At 39.1% G+C, this 13,009-nt stretch overlaps 1 protein-coding gene across 4 annotated transcripts in view; it reads right to left on the bottom strand.

Annotated features, from left to right (window-relative positions):
• The window catches only part of SH3KBP1 (SH3 domain containing kinase binding protein 1), a 191,188-nt gene that overhangs the window by 128,687 nt on the left and 49,492 nt on the right, over window positions 1-13,009 (bottom strand). For all 4 annotated transcript variants that reach the window (XR_001922148.1, XM_018084241.1, XM_018084240.1 and 1 more), the window contains exon 2: window positions 10,763-10,886. Coding sequence is in view for 3 of the 4 variants with exons in the window: in XM_018084240.1 (XP_017939729.1) it covers window positions 10,763-10,886 (124 nt within the window). In the remaining variant the exon portion in view is untranslated. The remainder of the gene's footprint in view (window positions 1-10,762; window positions 10,887-13,009) is intronic.

Raw genomic sequence — 13,009 nt, 5'->3', positions numbered from 1 at the left:
TTTCTTTAGACAGGAGTTTTCCAGACTTCTGGTGCCAGGCAAGGCAAGCAGGCTAGTTTCATACCTTGTCATCTTGCTAACCTTTTTTATGGTATCTGTACACCCTTCACCACTTGTCTGTGTACCCTCTCCTTCTAAATCATAGTCTGTTACAAAACTATTGTCAGCTGTTATGCCAATGCCTTTGTTCAATAATATTACTTTTGTTTGTGAAAATAAAAGTAATAAAAAAGGGTTCAAAATGTACGTTGTGCATTTGAAAGCCCTTTATCGGCCTATTTGTCTGGCATTATTGAGTTTCAGTTTTTTTAGTAGTTTTTTCACACAATGGATAGGAGAATACCAATTTGCATAGAAATAAAAATGTATGTGGAAGACTACTTAAGCTGACAGGGCAACTGAGATGCACAGTAAAAGAAACTCCTTGGCTTTAAAATAATTAGGGGGAAAAACCCCACAACTGTCTAGGTTTCAAGTTTGTAATGTCTCAACAATGTTTTTAGTTTTGCTGGGATAAACACTATCTTTTCCTTAAAATGTCAAGTTTCTCTTGTCTTTTCCATTACACTTGCCACATGAATGAGAAGTTACTTCCTCAAAGTTAAAAACTGTGAATAAATAGGCCTCTGGCTCAAGTCAGCTGCGTCAGTAATGAAATCCATCTCCAAAACAGTTCTGTGGTTACAAGATGAAGAGTAGGGAGGAGAGAAGGGTTCTGTACAAGAAGGATTCTGTATACAACTGCAATACTGGTTTTTTTGGACACTGACCAATCCATATACCCTCCCAACACAAGAGAAAAGTGAAGGGCAACACTGACCATGCAAACTGACAAGAGAGCATGTCTGTTTTCTCTAGCAGTTAATTTAACTGAATGATCATGAACCATTTTTTGAAAAGTTTCACAAACCATCACTCTCTCAGAGAACTTCTGGAACTATTTTCATCTGCAACCAAATAAAAGGCAGCACTGCTGATCCCTCTGCTTCCCACAGATCCTCCAATACTCCTTGCCATCCTGACACTAACAGAGTGCAAGGAGGCAGACAGCTATTAAAAACAACCTCCGCATTTTTCTTGCTAGTTTAATGTTAACTTTGTTCATTCTCCTCGCCTGGCCCACCATGCAGCCAAACATCTATAATAGAACATAAGAAGAATAAAAACAGGAAAGATGGCTCTTTTATTTGGTGGCATCACTAGCTAGCTTAACATCTTCCTGAAACTACAGCCTCAGGCTAACCTTTAGACATTTGTTTCTTTTGTTTTCCACTACTCTATTTGCTCAATAGCTGCCAGGCATGTGACTGAACCTTTTGGTTTTCCTGAGGTCACTGGAGCTTTTTTTATTTAAATGATTTCCTGGACACTTCCTTACCTCTTATGAATTCCCAGAAGTAACTGTGACCCGTGTAATTCAGCATAACAACTTGCTGAGTAAGTAGTCTAATGGAGAATTCTGAGGCCCGAAAAATACCAAGTCTTATGACTGCAGTTGCAAAATGAAACAATAATGGCTGACACTGCATCTTGCAGCTTTTGCAGAGCTAGATGCCAGATGATACAGATCAGGGACATCTGGAATCTAGCAGGAGTCTAACAGAAGCCAATACAAGGTACACATGGTACTAAATGCATAGCAATGAAACATGCCAACATAAGACAAGAAAAGTAGCTTGGAAGTACAAAGTATATGCCTGAAATCCTCAAAGAGGACATAACAATGCCATCAGGCTTGGGCATATAATTAATAAATACATTATCATAATGAGAAAAGATATTATCAAATTGTGTTTTAAGTAGCAGTATTATGACAAACAGAATTCATTAAAAATCAAAATAGTGTGGTATTAATCTACAAATTGCCATAGTAGCATATTTTCAGTGCCAGGCTGAGCACTGTATGGGTACAAAGCCAGTAAAATCTGGTTCCTAAAGAAAGCAGTATCAGAAACACATTCTGGAGCAGCCAAGTATTTCTGGGGGAGGGGAGAGCAGATGTATCCTGGGCTGTCATGGGTCCTTGTGGTGCCAGTGCTCTCTGGAACAGTCTGTGGAGTACAGTGGCAGATTTATGAATATGCAGCCACAGATGATGCAACAGTAACATCTAAAATCATGAGGGCCTTCACTGGAGCGATGCAGCCCAGGCAGAGCACCATGCCAGTGGCACTACAGCCCCACAGACTTCAACACTCATTCCCAGCCAATTTGTGCATCTGCAGGGAGCTACTTCTCCACATGAGGAACTCTGCCCAGCCCCCACTTCAGTTTCTAAATAAAGTCGGCGCCGAAGTTAGGAAATAACGGCTCTTGCTGGGTGACAGATAATAATAATCTTTCATATCGCAATCCTGAGCTTGGGGCCAAGAATCAGCCATCAGCCACTTGTCAGCACTTCCACGTTTCACTCCCTTGTCAAGCACAACCACCCTACCAATCAGCTTGGAAACTAACCATCATCAGCAACATGCTTTGAATTTTTAAAGAAGATGATGCCACAAATTAACAGCAGGCAAGAAAAAGGCACAAACATGTATTTATAATGGAAAAGGGAATGCAGAAAGATACAGAATAGGAACTAATGCAAACTACTGGGGCATCTTAAATGTGAAATAACATTAGAAAGCAGTGAAATAACCATAAAAAAATATGGTAAACAGTACTATACATCACAACACACCACTAACAGCACAACTTTCCATGCTGTGAGCATCCTGATAATGGCAGAGTAGACCTTAAAGAAGAAAATTCTGAAAAAAGATAAAACATGCATGAAGTATTCAATGAATAAAATTTAGGAAGCTACATGCCAGTGGAAACAAGAAATATACCTTTGCAGGCAAAGTATCTTGTTATTCAATTTACTGCATCTGCATAATACATAATCAGAAAACTGAAAGCCTACATAGCTAATAATGCCATCCTACTCAGAATAATCCAAGTAGTGCATTGCCAACACTGTCTGATACCTCCATGTGTTTTTCAGATCTAGTTATAGCAAAGCAAACTTCCCTAATTTCAGGGGCTTTTAGCCAGATGAATGGAAGCATTTCACATAGTATGTGAAAAATAATTAAAATGAATGCAGTGACAAGTTTATTCCAGGCATGTCACTTTATCAGAAGAATGTTTTTAAAGCCTGTATCAATTCCTGGTAGGAAAATGTTTCATAGAATCTATCATACACCATAAAACAGCACAAACAATGTGCCTTATGGAGAATAATTTCATATAGTCTATTGTCACCTGCAGCCAACAGCAAAGCTTTGTTTAAAGCACTCTAGATGCTGCAAATGTGCACATGGGAAAGGGAGCAGGGCAAAAGAACAGGTAAAAAATACCCCTGTAAAGTGCATTTGGAGTTAAATCCCCTCCCCAGACACACACTCCTAACCAAACCCCAACAAGCAGCTGGTTGACAGAAGTCCCCCCAGCAACATACTTCTAAGCAGAACTCTGCACAGCTCTCCCAAACCACCAAGGTAGTGATGTTCCTTCCCACCAGCAGGCACAGTTCATTTTTCCTGTGTACATTCTTGCCACTTTCTGCAGAAGTTTATTCCAACTTGGGTTTATAAATACCACTCCATCAAAAGAGGAAGCTCTTGAATAATGATTGTAATTTCCTTCTCGTCCAAGTAGACAGAAATTAAAAAGTCTCCTGCACCGAAGTGACTCAACAGCAGCAGAACAAGTCGCTCGATGCCAACGCAGAAAGCACAAGTATGGATTTTTTTTAAAGGTATAAAATCGTAGAAAAAATTACAAAGGCATATGTTTACATTAAACTTTCATGTAAATACAAAAATCTTTTTTACAGAGGGGTGCTTACTGGGTTAAAAAACAAATTCTCATACCAACCATTTACACGAATTATTTAGGTCTTCAGTTCGTGTCACATGACACTGCAATTTGAAGGAGACCCAAGGGAGCTGTTGACAGGCCCTGCTTCTCACCTACAAACCAAGAAATCATTCAAATGATTTTATGGTTATCAAAGGAGCCAGAAACCTTCAATGATTACCTCAGGACACTGATTAGTGCTGTAACTCACCATAGCATGGCTTCCTCTTATCACTACCCACAGGCCATGTGCAAAATATGTCAACAGCTGCACAGCCCCCATTCCAGCCCAGCAGGGAGGGCTAACACCAGCTCCTTGTCTCCACACAGCACCATTCCAGCTATTATCCAAGCAAGCAAAGGTAAGGAAGCACTGAAGTAAGGATCTACTTGTCAGTGTGAGCACACACTTAGAGGGCCATATTTAACTTAGTAGTTACTAATTCATCCAAATTAACTGAAGGAACAACAAGACAAGCATTATTCACCCAGTTTAAAGTACAGTCAAAGTATATTCTCTTCATCCCAAATTTTCAGTCCAGATAGGGTTGTGTTCTATATTCCACAACAGTATCCCTGCATTTCTCCTCTGCTCTCATTGTCTCTACCCCAGAATAAGAAGTCCGACTCTCTGCTATCCCAGCTTGGGGTAGATACCCAAGTTTGGCACTGGGAAATACACAGAGATCCTGAAGTCTTGCTCCAAGGCTCAGAGACACCCTGCTTGTCTTCTGCCATTCCTTAATCACAAGGAGAAGGGAATTACAATTCAAACAAGGGATTTCTACAACTGGCTTCAATAGGCCACTCCTACACAGATCCTTATGACACTCACTTGGATCCCACAGCAGTGGTTGAATTCAACTATGCAAAACTGTAGAAGCTACATCAGGGCTCAGCATTTGTGCATTTTGAAGACTACAAGGAAGGAGTAATTGAAAAGAAAGGGTAGGCACTTAGGATAAAAAGGAGATGAAGGGCACTGAATATTAATGACAAGAAAAGAAATTATCTCCCTGGAACAAGCTATTGGAATCTGGATAGATTATCAAACCTTAACTGAATACCAGGGCAGCAAACTACCATAAGAAAAGAAAAAAAGTTTATATTTTATATGTATTAAATTGTTATTTAAATAGAACTTATAAATAAGATCTGCTTGAAAAGAATGAGTGAGCACACATTCCACTCTTGCCAAGAAGATAGCATTGAGATATTTCTTCTAGACCAAAAAAAAAATATTCATGGCAATGCTGCACACGTCCAGCACAGATCGGTGTGTTTTCCTGCCTCTCTGAACTGAAAGCATTGCCTTCCAGTGCAGTGTAGCCTACTTAAATACTGGGATAATTTTCGCCCTTATTTTCAAGAAACAGCACTTTTAAAGGAAATGTGTATTATCTCAGATTCTACTTCTGTGTATGCAGATATGGTATTTAAACTTAAAGAATAAATATTTTGCCACATTCAAGTTTCCTGTGCCATTAATTTTATATGTCTCATTTTGGGTTTGTGTCATGTTGCATGCATATTTTAACCTTAATAGGCTGAGAAGTATGTTCTTGTGCATATTTGTGTAAACTGTATACTGATTATAAACCAATTAGCTGATCATACAAATGAAAAGGATTTTTTTTTCCATGCTAGCTATAATTTCTCTGAAGTTGGCAGTATTTGCAAGGGAACACCAAAGCCTGTCTGTGCAGAAGGCCTGAACATATAAACAGCAGAAAGATAATCCAACCAAAAGACAAATCAGTGCCTTCAAACTTACTGTGCTCAAAAGGAAAACCAAAGCTGAGCGTACTGAAGGTCAGACACCTCATCAGACATGATGAAGGCAGTCTCTTACACTGCTTGGTAATAAAATACTTTATGAAGGAAATTTTTGAGGTATGCCTTTCTGTTGAAAAATAAGACCAGAACCATAGCTTAACATACATTATTGAATACAAAACTCAGAGTCATCACACTCATCACACACATGTCAAGTCGCCAACAGCTTGTCTTTTTAATAAACGGGGTGTCTTTTGGTATCCAAATAATCAAAACACTATTGAACAAAATGATGAAGCATTTTTCTGGTGAAATACTTCTCCCATTTCTCTAATTTACAAAAATGGGCTTAAATATCAGTTTTGCATAAAACAGACTTTTTATTCCTAAATAAAACCTATTATATCATCAAATCTACTTTCACAAAACTCCCCTTTTAGCAGAGGATGTAAATTCCCTTCATTATTTAAATGTAGGCTGGAAGGTAAAATAAATAATTCTCGAGAGAACTAGAAAAAACATTTCCTTGCTTTCAGTGTTTGGCTTTGATTAAGAACATGTAACACGTGATGAGCTGTTCCAGATTTGCTGGCTTGAATAAGCTCAATGCAGACGGCAATTACAGTTTATAGAAAATAAGTATATCTGACAAGGCAATATATCTTTGCCTCAAATATGTTTACTCATATAACAATTGTTGTTAGTTTACTTACAAAATACAGCCTATCAGCTCCAGTTTTGCAACTTGGCCTAAGCAAGTGGGCTCTTGTTCCCAGATACACAAAATAGCACAATCAATATGATACTTAAAAATAGAATACTCAAAAATCAGAACAAAAGTAGTCTACAATAAGCTATAGCCATTTAACAGTTAAACTCATTGCATGCAAGTTTCCATTATATCCCTTTACACCTGAATGAAGATCATACTGAATTTATGACTGATCTGAAACAGTTGCACAACCTCAGATCTGTTTTTAGATTTTGAAAGTTAACTTAGAAGAGATGGAATTTCAGCATGTTGGAAAAGCACTTAAGAAAAAAAAAGAAGACATCTTCCAGTGTTTTCCTGTTCCAAGATCTGGTTGTAATTTTCTTATGTTATTAGATAATTGTAACAATAGCAATATTTTTGCCTTTTTCAAACAATCTGAAAACGTTCTCAGGGAAGAAAAGGCTTTGCCAACCTTTATTACCAATGTGCAACAATGCCATTTCTAAACAGAGAAGAGGAATTAATTTTTTTTTAAGTCAGCTTTATAGAAGTTTTAGAAGAATAGCTCTATATGCCAGCCAATAAATCCGGAGTAGTGAAAAGATATACCAGAAGACCCACACCTGTTGAGAAATGGATTTTCTTGGCATATGAACTGTAGGAAGAAGCAGAAGAATGATCCCTCCCAGCTTCTGGCAATGGATATGCAAGGCAACCACAGCTGACATTCATACAGCCTTAGGCAGGTCATCCACTGCCATAGTCTTTTTCCTTCCACAGGGGCTGATAATGCAGCACCTGAAGCACCCATCAAAACTAGCCTAGAGCTGCTGCAGCCCAGGGAACTGCCAGGGAAAGCACAAGGCTGTTATGCTTCTCCAGCTCCATCTCTACACTCAAGCAAATGGTCCTTTTTTGAGCCTTTCACAGGTGAAGCAGGAACCCACTGGAGTATTATATCAGAATGCCCAATTTCTTAGATGTTACCTGCCATCACTACCACGCTGTAACACATCCCAATGTCTTAGTGAGGCAAGCACAAACCCAGGTTTTGCCAAGAGGCAGCCTGAGGCAGAGACAGCTGAAATACATAAAAGTTACTCATAAATCTGGATATGTCACTGGAATAAATCAGAAAAAAAACCCTCTGCCTGTCTGAAAAATCAATCTATATTAAGATACTTGATCCTGGGAGATAAGTGTGGTAATTTGGCCAATAGTTTAAATGCATTAGCAAAAGTTCCATAGCAGCTCTGTGGCAGATCTAGAAAATAACCCCATTATTTCTTAAGTGTAGCCCTAGCTTCTAGATCATACTTAAAACCCTGTAAAGAGAGGAAATACCTACACAAATACATCAAGGCTTAATGTAACAGTTTCCTAAATTATGTCCACCACAGCAGTTGTCACTATTGTTTGTTTCCATTAGGTCACTAGTATCTGTGGTCAAAAAGAAACATTAAAGGAAGATAAATGTTCTGGTTTTATCACCCACAGTGAAAAGCAGACAAAATCAAATCCTTTCATCTTCTCTCGGTCTTTATAACTAAAACCTGAATCATTCACTGATGGTGACCCTTAACTAATAATACCACAGCCAGCTGCTGCCCTTACTTTGCAATGAGAGTACTAATCCAGCCAGGCTACTACTGGTGAGGTTACATCATCTTTAAATTGCTCCTAGATTACATGTGTAATCCAAAGTAGAAACATTCATTACTATTGTGGTTTAACCCCAGTCAGTAAATAAGTATCATGCAGCCACTTGCTCACTTACTTGAGGAAATAAGCCTTTACAAGATGTATTTCCATTTACATATTATAAGAGTACCTAATTTCAATACAGTGCTAAGAAATAATTAGCATGAACAAAAAAGATAAAAAGTTGGATCCTAAATATCTTTCCAGTTCAGAAATTCATTCTTTTCCTCTTAGCTACGTAGATGTTTCTTACAAATAACTTAGCTATTTTCCTTGAATACCACTGTTGGACACTTGTCAATATTCCTCAAGGAAAAACTCTCTACACGCCAGAAGCCCAAGAGGCCAAGATTCTTCTGCTCAAAATGTAAATGCCTGCTAAAGTGCTGACACTTAAATTAGGCCAACCAAGCTAAGTAATAAATCTACGCAATGTAACACCACAACAGTAGAAAAGCACTTATCATCATCTTGGTAATAGAAACAATGCAGCAGCACAAAATACTTCACTCCCACATCACTGGACTGCTCTGAAGTTCCAAGCAGCAAGATTACATCGCCCAAGAAAATAAATAATACTGCCTACTATTTTCACTGGTGAACAGTGATTAAAGACCTTTAGATGCATCCCCATCCCCCTCACTTCCTAACAATAAGGAGAGAAAAACCAAACCAAAAGAACAACAACAAAAAAACCCCCACAAACCCATACCCTCTTTCAAGTCTGGTCACATTCTGTGATCAGTAAACAGACTGAGTTAATGTTTAATAAAAATCCCAGGACAAGAACACTAAGAAAACAACGCCAATAGCATTTAGGGTTCCCTTTTCAGTAACATATTGCAACAGTTTCCACAAGGAGATCTGCCTCAGATCCCAGAAAACTCTTACTGAACACAACAGCAACTCCTTGCCCAGCTGTCCTCACTTAAACAAGGCTACTTTGGCACCGTGCTCAAACTGATCCCAGGAAAAATGAGGGGAAGCTTTCTTGGCCTTGGTATGCTCTGTGCATCCTTAGCTGTACTGCTCCAGCACAGCATCCTGCAGCTGCTTGCTCTGCAGCAGTGGAAACAGCTGTGGAGAAGCAGCCAAAATGAAGAGTGCACCAGCCCTGACATGATGCAGAGGTAGCCATGAGAAGTGTAATCCCCACCAATGAAATCCAATGCAGCAACATCCTAACAAAATCTGCTACACCCAGATCTAACCTCTTCCTCCACCTACAAGATCTTCATGTCAGTCTGCTTTTCTCCTTTCAACAAATATGAGGTTTTGTATTCTTCAGCTAGAGACAGAAAAAGAAAATTTCTTTATCTCCTGAATCCTTTAAAGCTTCTGAGCCAAAGGGAAGAAAGAGGAGGAGAAAGCCTGTGTTCTAAGTATCATATTTGGAGTGTTATCCCCTTGTGACTGAACTGAATCTCTGCATCTGCCACAGCTATTAGCCTTCTCCAAATAGCAGCTGAAGCAATATGGAACAAACTTGGTCCCCAGATAATTTCTCAGCTACTCATATGTTTCCGTATAGCAGCCATGAAAAAGAATAATTCTTGGTCATTTAATTCTGCTGTTGCTTGAAAAACCTATGACCCAAATCAGAAATGTTGGACGTGTCTACAGATTCATGATGACACTGCAAGCTCAAAAGACAAAGCTTTCTGAGATTTATTTTCAATTTTTTCTTTCAGAGGACATCAATCCTTGCAAAAGAGGTGGAGATTACTCCCCCTCACATGTTAAAGGAAGTCGTACATTTTGCAGAAATTATTAAATCTTCTTCACTTGCAGTTGTAAACCTTAAGACCTCTATTCAAACTGCAGCTCAAATACAATATTTGCTGATAATACAGAAGAAGAAATTTCCACATGCATAGTCCTAACCGGTTAAAAGACATGCCAAAATGAAAATTACATTACAGCAATGATTAATGACAGCAGATTATTCTGTATGAGACAGCAAGTAAGAAACTGTCCAGTGAATTCTCCAGAAGAAATTACAGCACACCCCTTGCACAGAGACAATTGTCCTCCTGCAAACAAACAGGAGCATAAACATAACCTAAAGAAAAATCCAGCTTTTATACTGCCAATTTTTTGTTTAATTCTGATATTTCTGAGAGCAGGACTGGGAGCTAGGGAATGAGACAGAAGATTTGGAGGCTTTCATTTTAGCAAACCAAAACCCTACATAGGAATCTGCATTGGGAATTAAGCCAGACATGAAGAGCATACATTCCAGTCTGAAACAGAAGACAGTGAAAGACACTTCCCAGGAAACTAATGCATTAAGTTTTAATGTTTTCCACTTTTTTAAATTTTTTTTTTAAAGTTCTCTGTCCCAGATAAAGTAAGAATACATGAATGTGGACTGACATCACTGCAAAAACCATCATATATGCAAGTTGTCAGTTCCCTACTTTAATAAGCTTTAGTAATCTCCTCATACAGCTTACCTTAATTAAATGTATTGAGGAAGGATTTTTTTAAGAAGAAAGGGATATCTGTGCAAATTAATGTGGAAATATTAGACATAATACATGCATCCATATGACAGTCTAAGAGGACAACATTATTTTTTTTATTATTGTTGTTATTATTATTCCTGCTATGCCTTTTCACTTAAACAGACACCAGTTTTATTTCTAGAAACAAGAAAGGTTTACATTTTTTTCTTTGAAAGGTCTGAATTTAATCTGCATTTAAGCGTCTTACATACTATACCTTTTCTGTTGGTTCTAATAATTGTCTCAGACAACAGTAAAGGGCTTCCATTGGAAACTTCATTTATAGGCTTCTCTGGTGGTTTGTTGGCAGTGTTTTCTTTCTTCATGTCCTTCTTTATTTCCTGCAGAAGGTAGACAGAGAGGGAGAAAAAAGAGAAGAAAGAGTTAAAAAAAAGGTATTATAGAATATTCTAAATCTCAAGCTCCCAAGACTTTATCTTAAAACTTCGATGTATACAGCCCTGCCTACTCTAATGCTACCTCAAAGACTCTTACAAAATGCCACAAAAAGAAAGCAATTTTCTGTAACCTTTTCCAATGGACACTGTAGTTTTTGTTTTTAGAATAATTCCTTATTTATGTGTGAAAATTGTAGGACAGCTTTACAAATCTCTTAGTAAAGATCACCAAAGCTGGAAGGTGTGAGGGGGAAAAAAAAAAGGCTTCTTAGTTTATCCAGCAATTAGCTGGACAATTGACACACAGGGCAGAACCGGTACAGTGCTCCTGATGTAAAGGCAGCTAAGTCTGTTTCCACTCTCTTGAAAAGCCCACAGAAATAACCACCATAGCAGGAAGAAAAATAATAACTAGGCAAATATGACAAATGTTACCATAATTGGCAGAAGCATATAGAGAGCCTGCTGTCAGAGCTGCTGCTAACACTAACACATTTTGCTGCTGACTACCTTTTAAGGTGATTGACTTCTTTGGCAGCACATGGAGAAAATAAATATGGTGGGGTTTCATAAAAGTAAATCCACAGAAAACAGCTTTCTAAGACTTCACAGTTAGGGCTTGAGAAGATGCACAATACTTCTTTATCAGCTTCTTAGTCAGACTTTAAAGGTCTAACTGTTTTGTTGCCTACACCCATTTTGACAAAGCATCTCAAATATCATCACCTCACATATATCTTATCTTGAAACATCACTGAAGTAGACAAACAGCATTACCTCCACTTTATAGATGGGAAAATGACACAGTGCAAAGGCTAAACCATTTGCTTTCAACCATGTCCCGAAAAATAAGTTAAGTTTTGGCTCCAAGCTTTGTCCTAGAGCCACAGAGCCACGCAGGCTGGGAGGGACCTCAGAAGGTCCCTACTCCAATTCCCAGCTCAAACCAGGGTCACCTGTGAGGTCAGACCAGGCTGTTTAAGGCTGTTTGCCCAGCTGGGTCTTGAAAACCTCCAAGGACAGAGACTGCACAAGCCCACTTCAAGCCAGCCCGAAACTTTCTTTTCAAGTTCCATCTGCTCTCTCCTGTCCTTCCCACCAGGCACCACTGGAAGGGCCTGGCTCTGTCTCCTGGATAACATTCTTGTGTGTATCAGAAGGTCTCCCCAAAATCATTTCTTCAGGCTGAATAAGCCCACACCTTCTTCAGCATCTCCTCAGGGTGCATGTGCTTCAGCTTCCTCAGGCACAGAGCTTGCTTCAGTTTATCGATATTCTTCCTTTATGTAAAATCCTCATCCCATCCACAAAATGGGATGCTGTATTCTGGATGTGGACTAATGAGTGCCAGGTGAAGGAGAATTATCACTTCCCTCAATCTGCAGGCTATTCATGCAGCCCAGGATGCTGTTCACTGTGTTTGATGGCAGGGTACAAGGCTGCCGCCCACCAGGACCCAAGGGTCCTTTTCAGCAGAGTTGATCCCAAACCTATCAGGTCCCACTCGGCATGACAGCAATTCCTCTTTCCCAGGGCAAGAACTGGTACTTGCCCTTGCTGGATTTCATAATGTTCCTGTCTGGGGCCCTGTGAACAGCAGCCCTGCCTTCAAGCATGTTAATTGCTCTCTCAGTTTGGTATCATCTGCAAATCTGATGAGATCTACGCTGAGCTGGCATCAGGGACAGGTGATGGCTTTGGACAAACTCTTTGCCTTATAAAAAACTCAACCTCTCCTCCTCCCTTTCAACTCTTTTACATTTACTGCCCTCTTCTACATCCCAGTACAGTATCAACCTCCACCTTCCCACAGCACTGTTACATACACAGGAAATACTGTAGCTCTTATTTAGGTTTTCAGCATGTCAGACGCGGGCACTAAACCATAGAAAGCACATTTCTATATGAAGTTTCTGAAGCTGTCATCTGTGAACAGCATCAAGCAAAGTAAGAATTTGCAAGTTATTCTCTATAAAATGCACCTTAAACCTGAACTTCTTTATTTTTAATATCTTATTTCCCCAGTCCAACTGGTATTTCAAAGCTGAACTATTAGCTACACAACA

Source organism: Manacus vitellinus, unplaced genomic scaffold (genome assembly GCF_001715985.3).
Source record: "Manacus vitellinus isolate BGI_N305 unplaced genomic scaffold, ASM171598v3 scaffold_7_pilon, whole genome shotgun sequence".
Lineage (NCBI taxonomy): Eukaryota > Metazoa > Chordata > Aves > Passeriformes > Pipridae > Manacus > Manacus vitellinus.
The sequence above is the reverse complement of the archived record's forward strand: the minus strand, read 5'-3'. Positions and strand labels throughout refer to the sequence as shown.